Source organism: Molothrus ater, chromosome Z (genome assembly GCF_012460135.2).
Source record: "Molothrus ater isolate BHLD 08-10-18 breed brown headed cowbird chromosome Z, BPBGC_Mater_1.1, whole genome shotgun sequence".
NCBI lineage: Eukaryota > Metazoa > Chordata > Aves > Passeriformes > Icteridae > Molothrus > Molothrus ater.
This window is the reverse complement of record NC_050511.2, coordinates 8,319,508-8,330,731: the sequence shown is the minus strand read 5'-3', so window position 1 is coordinate 8,330,731 and position 11,224 is coordinate 8,319,508. Positions and strand designations below refer to the sequence as shown.

Sequence of the window (11,224 nt, the reverse complement as noted above, 5' to 3'; positions counted from 1 at the left end):
GCCGATATACTTGTTTTACTTGTTTTACTTGTTTTTATGCACTGCTCATCCTGTGATGTTGTGTTTGGAACACAAATAGTGTTACATGCTACCATACAAGATACCACTGCTCATCCTGTGATGTTGTGTTTGGAACACAAATAGTGTTACATGCTACCATACAAGATACCAGTTCTTCTCCAAAGAGAAGTCAATTATAATAATGAAAACTAAGGAGAAATAATTGTTTACAGCAAACTTCTGCTCACACGTTCAGCGTCTGCTGAGGACCAAGGACTCATGCAGTCACTATGCCTTTGTGCATATTTAAAAATTGAAATACAACTTGAATATTGAAATACAAGCTTGAAATACAACTTAATCAATCACAGGTACTAAAACAGCACCTTTCCCCATGCAGGACTTTTCCTGTTGTGCCCAAGGTCCATGCAACTCAAAGCCCAGTCACAGGACAGGAAAAGCACCCTTACCTGCCACACTGGCTCTGTGTGCTTTCCTGACTTAGCACTGCTCTTGTAGCTGGGCTGGGGGCTTGCCCTCTTCAGGTTGTAGATGGCCACGTTGCCGTCGTAGAAGCCCACTGCCAGGAGGTGGGGGTGGTCACCGTGGAAGTCCAGGCACATGACACCACTCTCACTGCTGAAGGAGTACTCTGGGAAGGAGGGGTTCTTCAGCGTGTAGAGCAGGAGCATCCCGTGGCCCTGCTTCATGAAGTCATCTAAATAAGGAGACGCCAGATCAGTTTCCAGGACCCTCAGCTACTGAAATGTAGAAACAGACATCTCTCACCTGTGCCTGACACCTACCTGAATGCAAAGTTACCAGCCACAGGACCAAATGGTCATTTTGGTATGCCCACATCTGAACATCCTTGCCACCTCCAGGACATAGGCACAATGTATTTATACAGAAGAGCTACTATTTTGGTGTGCTTCTTTTCATAGGAGAGAGAGCTGTGAAGCCTTGGAGGAGAAGTGTGGAGGAAAGGAAGAATTTTGTGGACACTTCTTTCCTTGGGCTAGGATTACACTTCTTTCTGTGGGCTAGGACTTCATTACACTGCAGACATAAAGGCTGAACCAAGGATAGCACCATTTCAATTTCTGTATTGGCAATATTTGATATTTCAGTCTCCACTACTTTTTCCAAAAAAAACATTTCATTAATGTATCTGTAAAGCATTTTATCAATTGCCATTACTCATGAATGTAAAAGTCACTACAGCTTTATTTTCTATTTATGTTCAACATCTCCCTGCTTGGCACAGAAGCTCTTTTTTTGCTTAGACTTTCCAATCTTTTTTTCTATTTACTTTCACCTTTTCTTTGTGCTGCCTGAAATTAGTTCTCCCTTTTCTCAGTAGAATCATCTTTCTTTTGTGTTTTTTTGTTATCATGCCCTGACTGTCTCTGCAATTCTTAGGGTATTTCGATCATGTAAAAAAACAATTTCCAAATTCTCTGAAAGGGAAAGAAAAGCTGTTGATGTAGATAAGCTCTCCAGAAACAAAGAAGGAACTTTGCTAATCTATGAAGACAATGCTGCCTCTGAGAGCTTTCTAGCCATCCAGTGCTTTTTATTACTGCCAATGCCTTCAGGCACACAGTATATGGGAAATAAATTTACTGCTTTCTGGGCTTCAAGTACTCACTACACATTCTGTTTCCAGAACAGTCTTCTCCTTTCAAAACTGCTACCTACCTTTCTTAACATTTTATCCAACCTGCAGGATCAGGTCTTGGTAAATGTGTACTCCAGTGATAACTCTAACTTTAGAGAGTTTGTAGCAAACTGATTCCAAGTCAGCATGCAGGTACAGACATTGTGTACTCCATGTTTAGCAGGGTCACATAAAAGCATTCAAAGAACCAGTAAAGAAACACACATTAACAAAATTATTACTGCTGCTTTGTACTAGATTATCAAAATAGAATATTTTCACATGTCTCTCTGTACTGGAGGTAGAAGAGGAAAATGGCTTCTTTATTTTGCAGAAAGGCGAGATTCCAAAACTAGCATGAAACATATCTGACCCCAAATAATATTTCTAACTTTTTTTTTTTTTTTTTATGAAGGGGAATCTTATTCTTAGAATTCTTGCTAAAAAGGAAGTGAACTTATTTTCTCCAGTCGAGATTTTCCAGTTCTTTTAATTCACAGAATTGTCTTTGTTCTTGGCCAAATAATGTCATTGAACTGATATTTAGTTGAGGTCCATGCATGATAAGGATGAATCTGTGCTCTCCTCAGAAGCAAAAACACTTGGGAAGGCTGTGGAAACGACCACCAGGAGTGACTCAGAGCAGAATGAAGTCAAATTGGTTGGATAGCCTTTGAATTTAACCTATTTCATGCTCTTATTTCTCTTGGAGTGGGCTGACCAGCCAGGCATATTCCTAAAAGGTCTGTAGGGTACATTATTTTTCTATGTGTTAGCACTGTGCTGAGGAGCCTCAGAGAGCTGCCCCCATGCTCCTTGCACAGACAGCAGAGGAGACACCTCTACATGGGGTGATTCAGCCAGAGATCTAAGTGGGGTTTTGGAGGTGGTTCTCTTCCCAGTGACCCGACAGGAACAGTCCACCCACATTCCCCAGTGAGAGGTGATAGAGCAGGCCTTCATCAGGTGAAATGGCTCAGCAATTCCACCTGAGGGTTAGTCTGGCAGGAGGAAAGCAAAGCCTTGGGAAGAAGCTCTGGCAGAGTGAAATGCAGAGTCCAGTTTCCAGCTCATGACACCCAAATGTAGGTCTGTGAATGCTGGCTGTGCTCTTAGAGTCCAAGCTCTGCTACCATCAGTACCAGCAGCACCTTAAAGGGGAGTTTTCTGTGAGTGCTGCTTTAGTCTCTAGGCTCCACTGACTGCAGTGGCTGCTACAGAATGTTAAACCCAGCTTAATCGAAGAGCTGAATCCTACTCATATTGTCTCCTTTATGTTATCAAATACCAGGAATGTGGGTTAAATCACAGATGTGTGAATACTACACGTAAGGCTGAATAATATGATTGCTAAAGTACAGCCTATTCTTGATGAAAGGTAATGTGATGAGAATAACCCACAATTAACACTGAAGCATGACACATAAACCTCAGCAAAACACTAACCTGCTGAGCATAGGCATATCAATCCATTTTAATCTACGGTGAATTCTCATTCAGAGTACTAACCTGGGACATACCAACATATTCTTTAATGAATAGTTTTTAAAAAGGACTTATTTCATTAGTGATATTCAGTGTTCCAGAATGGCAAGCACAGCACATACCCACAGCAACGCATCTGTGCTATAGCTTTGAAGAGCAGCATTTTCAAGGAAAAGGCTTTTAGGTTTTCAGGAAAAACAAGCAGAGTACTGCACTTTGCTCCAAAACACTGGGGAAACAGGCTCTCAGGATGCAGGGTGAATCAATGCTAGAAGATCACAGAGCACAGCCAAAAGGTGCAAAAGGCACAGACCAAGATCTGGCAATGGTGAACCATTGTTGGAAGTGAAGGCAGCAGCTTCAGACCTGAGACAGATGCTCTGCACCTCATGGATGCAGCAGTAAGGACTGGAAGAATAAAGAATATCTGCCCCATGCAGATCCACTAAGTGCAACGTGGTGGTTTTTGTTTTTTTTTTTTTTCCTGAGATACAAGGGCTGGAGATATTAGAGATATTGGACAGTTTTTCTGATAATCAGTGCCAGCAGAACTTGTTCTTTACAGGAAGACACAAGAAGAAGAGAATGAACAGATTCTTGCTGCCATGAGGAGCCCTCAGTGTTCACCTGAGCAGAGGCTAAATTTTAGACCCTGACATGTAACAAGTGTATGTAGGAAGACAAGTTTTGCTAAGGAAAGATGCAGATAGCATGATTACTGGTCTCAACATGGAGAACTGAGCCTGTAAACATCACATGCAAACAGAAATATGTTTCAAACCAACTATGACCACTGTCTAAAATATGCCTCTGAATATGCCTTTAAAGCTGAACAGATTCACCCCGAATCCTTTTCAGAAAAATACTGTAGTGGTAGAAAAGTAACCCAGAATATCATTGTGATATCACCAAATAGCTTATGCAAAGTAATAATCTTAAAAGCATCTGCATCTTTTATTCTGATGCTTACTAAGTATCTGGTTTAACAGATTTTTCACTTATATTATTCCTTAGCTGAATTTAAAAGAATCAGCAAATGTCCAATGTCAGATCAAAGTCTTTTGTTTGCTGGACAGATTAAAAAAAATATATATATATATTGGTATCTCTCCCTCTTTATTCAGGAACAAAGCCATGAGACATACATGGTTTTCTTCCATTTCCTCCAAAATGCTTAGCAACATCATCCTCAAGGTAGAAAGCACAATGCTTCAGGTAAATCCTGCAACCACATAATAAACATCAATGTGGGGACCCTCCACAGGCATGAATTAAAGCTGGTATTTTTGCTACAGAAGGACCCAGTGCTACAGCTTCTTGTGTGATAAACTGGCAAATTACTTTCTCTTTAAAGGATTTGAAACCCAAAAAAAAGTAGCCTTATGTCTTAGATCCTGTGATACTGTGATGGTTTTCTAAAAATCAAGTCTGCAAGCTGTCTCACTGACATGGTTTGGGCCAAGATATCATCATGCTAAAAAGAACTACTGGTACCTTAAACCTGTCTTGTGTCCTCTAAGAACCCATCTGGGAAAGAAAAAAAAAGCAAAATTAAGTACATTTGTGAATAGATGATTGTTTCTGAGCATCACAGCTACCCAAGCACTTCTACTCTCCCAGATACACTCATGCTTTGAGCTGGCTAGCTAGGGCTCTATCCTTTAGGGCTGGTTTACTAAGAAGCCAAGGGAAGGGGCTGGCTGTGCTCTACACTTGGTGAGGTAATCTCCTCTTGGGAGGAGATATCGATTTCACAAAATTGTTGGTAGCCAAAGATATATCTCAGCTATTTATTTGTCTTTCCAATATTTAAAGTGTAGAGGACAAAAAAAATAAACCAGCAAATTTTCCCTAGGAAACTGGAAATCTTCAAAACCCTGAGCACAATCTAAGAATATTCCTGTGCTTCCATCTGCATGGCATAGACATGATGACTGAGCCAGTCACAAATTAGTGAATTTTCAATACAATTTATTTTTTATCACTGAACAAATCCTGTGCAGCAGAGCACTGAGCACAGGCTAATCTAACCCACTGTGAAACAAGTTGAATGACCTTGCACTGCTCCAGCAAGACTCTCTCCTGGCTTATTTTAAAAAGCTGTGCCAATTCCACACTTTGCTGCAGTCGCAGAACTGGTGTGCTGTAAGAAAGGAAACAGCTGGCACTTCAGGCTAAACTGTATGCCAGTAGTTCCAAAAAATCGGGAAAGAACAAATCTTTCCAAGAGCTCAGAGAGTTTGGGCATGGGTCGAATGTGTTTTCAAAGCTCTTCAGGAATAACAATAACATCTCAAAGTTTTATAGCACTTGAGAGTGCTTTAAGCTTGTATATGCAGCATTCCTTTTTACAGAATGAGAAAGGGCAGCAGAGGGGACTGCCAAAGACACTACAGCAAGCTAGAACAGGGAACAGAGCTGGGACTTCAGAGGGCTCTGCTCAAGCAGCTGATCATCCCAGGATCCCTGAGAAATTTAAATTAGGATCACTGGTGCTCAATCTGTTCCTATTCCTTCAAATGCTCAGAGCACTCGGGTACACTGTACTTGTGTACAACAAAATGCTGTGTTGATATATCCCACATCACTATGGATCAGGCTGTGAACCATATTGCGGGCAATGAAAATATGAGTATTGGACTTTCAAAACAGTCCCTTCCCAGAAAAGAAAATGTTTTGAGAACTCATTACTTTGTAACTCAAGGCCAGAAAGCCTGGCCTCCTCTTTTTCACAGATCCAAAAATGTTACTGGCATATCCTGTTTTGAGCCTGATAACTTGGTTTTGGCAAGTAAATGCATACTTCATATTAAGATCTCAAAAAACAGAGAAACCACTGTTTCCTTTTGCAGTTTTCTTCAACATTTAATCACTTTGAGTAATTAAAAAGCTGCATCTAATTCCTTACGTGACTTACCTGGCTTGCCACTGCTAATTCTTATTATGCCTACCTTGACTGGATAAAGGACTTCTTTCATATCTGGTGCTTAATTAAGATACTTTAAAAACTGAACACTAGTCACATTTTAGCATACTTCTGATAACCATCACAGCCTGAACTCAAAAAATCCCATTTATTTATTTTCACCAGCACTGCACAGTGCTGCTTAGCAAAAAGCCAGGAACCAACATTAACTTTGCCACATCCAGTGAAGGGCACTGCCTCCACAGCTGCAAAGAGAGACACTTCTCAGCAGACATGGAGAACAGTAGAATATTGAGAAATTTTCTAGAGACAAGTGGAGGATATCACATGGCTAGGATTTGTGCGAGGGCCAGACATAATTCATTTTGAGTCCAAATTTCAACTGGATATTGTTCTCTCCATATTTGGGGCATGCTCTCCAACTCTTGAATCAACCTGAGGCTCCTTCTGAACTACCTACAATTTTTCTGCATGCTTTGAAAAATGTTGGCTCTGGAATCAAACATAATATTCCAGTATTAGTCTCACTAATGTTTAAATAATATCTCTACTGCTACTCAGGATTCCCTGTTTGCACACTAGAATCATGTTCAGCCTCCTTGCCAAGCTACCACACTGGGGACTCAAATTTCTCACTTGTACACAGAAGTGGGGTTTTCCTCCTTTTTTTTTATAAGAGTTGCTGCCTTCCAAAATACAACACTCCTTTTTGTCTAGAGAGGTATTATATTATATTTGACTGCACTAAAATGCATTTGCTTTGAATAATTCTGGTTTACCACAACATTAATCACTCTGTGTGACAGCTCGGTTCCCAGCATGATTTACAACTTCACCTGCTTTCTCAACAGTCACACATTTCATCTGCTGTGAGTTTATATTCCCACCCACAGGACCAATGAAAACAATGCCTAGATCCAGGGCTACTACAGCACCCCCTCTGAGACACTACCTCAGATGATAATTCCACCAGCATTTATTTTCTGAGATTCATCTGAATCTCTGATTTTTCTGAACGCTCCTGTTGAGACCACCTGCATTGGCCTGAACTCTGTGAGCACTGCATTTCCTATCACAGGGAAATATGTACCTTCCAATTAGCAGTGTTGGTACTGCAAGATCTGCAAATGCTGAGCAAGTCCACCAGAGCAGAGGAGGCAAGTGATAGATCATTTTGGCTTATGCTGATTTAGATGCTTCAATGTCAAATTTAACATTCTGCTTGACACCTTTCACCAGCTGCTTGACTAATCCCTATTACTCCTGATCCAGTTAACATTTTTAGCTGGGGCTCTTAGGAACTTGCAGTTTGGATAAGAGAGGTACAAAACCAGAATTTCAAAGTCTTCTGGATATTTTAGAGAAGACAAAATTGACAGATGAGGAAGCAAGTTGTAATTTATACGTGGCCCAAGGCCTTGTTGCAGTCCTAATATGTGCTGTGGGCTCTGCACATGTCAGAGGCAAGACATACCTCAGAAGCAGAGATGGATAGATAGAGATAGCCTTTCTTACTCTAAAATACAGTCTGGCAGAGTAATACAAGAGAAAACACAGTCAACCAGGCCAACAAAGATGAGTACTTAGGAACTACTGGAACCATGCACTGTTTGTCAGAGCCTGTGAAAGCACAGGCTCAAAAGCAAACAAAAACAGGGGAGAAGGGGATGAAAAGATGTAGCAGTTTCCTGAAAAAAGCAGAACGATCTGGCTTTCATCTGAGCTCCCCTAAGGGTGAGGTGAGCAGGTGAGCAGTGCAAAAAGAGGAATATGTAACCTGGCTGAGTTTGCAATGCTCTATATAAAACCAGAGTTTTCTCATTCTGATCAAACAGGCTTTTTCATCATGGGTCTAGCACACCCTATAATTCTTCCTTAAATTTTCTTTTTTAAATAAATGCTCATAAGGGCATGATTTTACAATGGAAACAATAATGGTGCAGCTGCCTGTATGTTATGAAAGCTAACATCAGGTTGCGGATTCTGGCCCTCTGCTCTGCTGCCATGAGACCCCACCTGGAGTGCTGCATCTAGCTCTGCTGTCCTCAGCACATCAGACCTCAGCCTGTTGGAGCAAGTCCAGAGAAGGCCACCAAGATGATCAAAAGCAGGGAGCACCTCTCCTATGAGGAAAGGCTGAGGCAGCTCTTGTCTCTATAGAGCACCCTGGAGCTGGGAAGCCAGATGGGTGCTAATCCTCTCCTTACACACCAGGCAGAATTTGCCCCCATCACCTCAACTTTTGCTCCTGCCTCTCTTGTTTTCATTGATATAAGCTCCAATTTTTATTGTATTTAACTCTTTAATACCTGAGGCTCTGTTTCCTCTATCCCTGTCCTACGAAACCGGCACATTTGAGAACATTTGCAACCAATTAAATATTTAAGAGTGCCATCAAGTGGCCAAGAGAGGGGCTTCCAGGTGGCACGCAATGATTAGAAATCCCCAGGATCGTGCCACAAATGGATATCTACAAATGTGCTGCCTCTGGATAATCACACCAGCCTGCAAACAAGCTAGGCTGCCAGCACTTTAGTATTCCTGACCAGAACAGCTCTGAGGGGGATGCATACACTGCAGGAGATGCTTATGTATTCCATAATTAAGAGACAGGAAAGTTACTGTTTTATGGCAGTGCTGTGGTCTCTTGGAAGCAGACAGATGATGCCTGATGAGATGGACATGTGCAGCTCAGGCCATTGAGGAGACAATGAGAAATGATACAGCAGCTCTGAGAACATTTTTGAAGACATTTGGCGGAAGACCCAGATTTGATAGAGGAGCAAGGAAGAAGCAGAGTCATACATATGGGCATGCAGTCAATTTTGCACTAACATGCACCATGAAAATTAAGAGTAGTCATTACAAATCCAACACCTGCCCCTAACCCATTTTCAGCAGTGGTTAACATCAAATGTTTAGGGAAAAGTATAAAAACAGGACATAAAACCAGTGATATTTCTTCTAGAGGACTGCCTAGGCCCCTACTAATTTGTAGTTAAGCATCTCCCAGGTCCCTAATGGATCTCTTCCCATTTTTCAGTGCAGCCAGCTACTGAACATTAAATTTGGACAATATTTTTCAGCATTCCTCCTTGTATAAGGCTGAGATATAAACCAGATATTCACTTTTTTGACAGAAATTGTGGGGGGTTTTGCTTGCTTTTCTTTTTAATACATGAAATATTATGTATCTTAGCAGGTATGTTAAGTGTATAATTGGGGGGGTTAGTATAAAAGAGCTACTAAAAGTAGATTTCAGAGGAAAAAAATAGTAAAAAAAAAAAAGAAAAAAGAAAGAAAACAGAAATACCTAAACATTTGTTAGTCTCAAACAAAATCACAGAATCATGAAATTGCCTGAGTTGGAAGGGACCTTAAAGATCATCTTGTTCCAACTCCCCTGACACAGGCAGGGGCACCTTCCACTAGACCAGCTTCCTTCAAGCCCCATCCAACCTGGCCTAGAACACTTACAAGGACAGGGCATCCACAGCCTCTCTGGTCAACCTGTGTCAGTGCCTCAGCACCTTCAGAGTAAAGAATCTCTTCCCAATATTTATTCTACATCTACGCTCTTTCAGTTTAAAATCATCCACCCTTGTCCTGTCATAATATGTTCTTGTAAATAGTCCTTGTAGGCTCCCTTCAGATACTGGAAGGCCAGAAAAAACTCTGAAGCTCTCTCCTTTCTAGGCTGAACAACCCAAATTATCTCAGCCTTTTTTCATAGGAGAGATCTTCCATCTCCTCTGATCACCTTGGTGGCCTCCTCTGGGCTCACCCCAGCAGGTCCCTGTCCCTCCTGTGCTGGGAGCCCAGGGCTGGATGCAGTGCTCCAGGTGGGTCTCAGCAGAGCAGAGCAGAGGGGCAGAATCCCCTCCCTGCCCTGCTGCCCATGGGGCTCTGGATGCAGCCCAGGACACGTTTGGCTCTCTGGGCTGTGAGTGCCATGGCTGGGCCATGTGCAGCCTCTCACCCCCAGCACCCCCAAGCCCTTCTGGGCAGGGCTGCTCTGGGGCTGTTCATGCCCAGCCTGTGCTGGTACCAGGGCTTGTCCCAGCCCAGGTGCAGCACCAGCACTTGGCCTTGAACTTTATGATGTTCCCATGGACCCACTCCTCAAGCTTGTCTCTGGATGGCATCCCATCCTTCAGGTGTGTCAAAGCACCACTCAGCTTGGTGCTGCCATCAAACTTGCTGAGAGTGCACTGGATCCCTCTTCTATGCCCTTAATGAAGATATTAAAGAACTGGGCCCAGTACGGATCCATGAAGGACTCCACTTGTCCCACCAACCAACCACCTCTGGATGTGATTGTCCAACCAACGCCTCACCACCCAACAGTCCGTCCATCAAATCCATCTCCCTCCAATTTAGACAGAAGGATGTTGTGGGGGACCATGTCAAAGGCTGTACAAAAGTTCAGATAAATGACATCTGTAACCCTTTCCTTGTCCACTCCTGCCATCACTGCATCACAGGAGGCCTCTGGTTTGTCAGGTAGGATTTACCCTTGGTAAAGCCATGCTGGTTGCCTCAATTCACCCCCCTGTCCTCCACGTGCCTTAGCAGAGTTTCTAGGAGGAAACTAGATCCCATGGTCTTCTCAGGCACAGAGGGGAGGCTGGCAGGTCAGTAGTTCCTGGAGTCCTCCTTTCTACCACTTCTCCAGATAGATACAATGGCTTCCCTTTTCCAGTCACCTGGGACTTCATCTAGCTACGATGACTTTTCAAATATCATGGAGAGTGGCTTGGCAACCACATAATTTCATTGGGTCCCAAGACTTATGTACATTAAGATCCCTCAGGTGGGGAATCTGACCTTCTCTTTAAGTGGAAGGGACTTTGCTCCCCTAGTCCCTATCCTCATGTTTGTCCACTTGAGAGGTGTAGGAAGAGAGGTTGCCATTGAAGACTGAGGGAAAAAAGTTATTGAGTACCTCAGCCTTTTCCTCATTTGTTGTTACCAGTTTTCCATATTTTTTTTATGGGGGGGGGGGGGTTGCACCTCATTTGACCTTCCTTTTCTGATAATGTATCTATAGAAGCTTTTTTGTGTCCCTTGCCAGGTTTAGTTCCAGCTTTACCTTGTCCTTCCACACCCCCAATTGCCTAAATAACATCAGTTTGCACTGTATACTGCAACAA

General features: G+C 42.5%; 1 protein-coding gene across 1 annotated transcript in view; it reads right to left on the bottom strand.

Annotated features, from left to right (window-relative positions):
- DNAI1 (dynein axonemal intermediate chain 1) overlaps positions 1-11,224 on the bottom strand; it is a 141,376-nt gene that overhangs the window by 77,583 nt on the left and 52,569 nt on the right. The window contains exon 13 of the mRNA XM_036402527.1: positions 471-718. Coding sequence (XP_036258420.1) covers positions 471-718 — 248 coding nt within the window. The remainder of the gene's footprint in view (positions 1-470; positions 719-11,224) is intronic.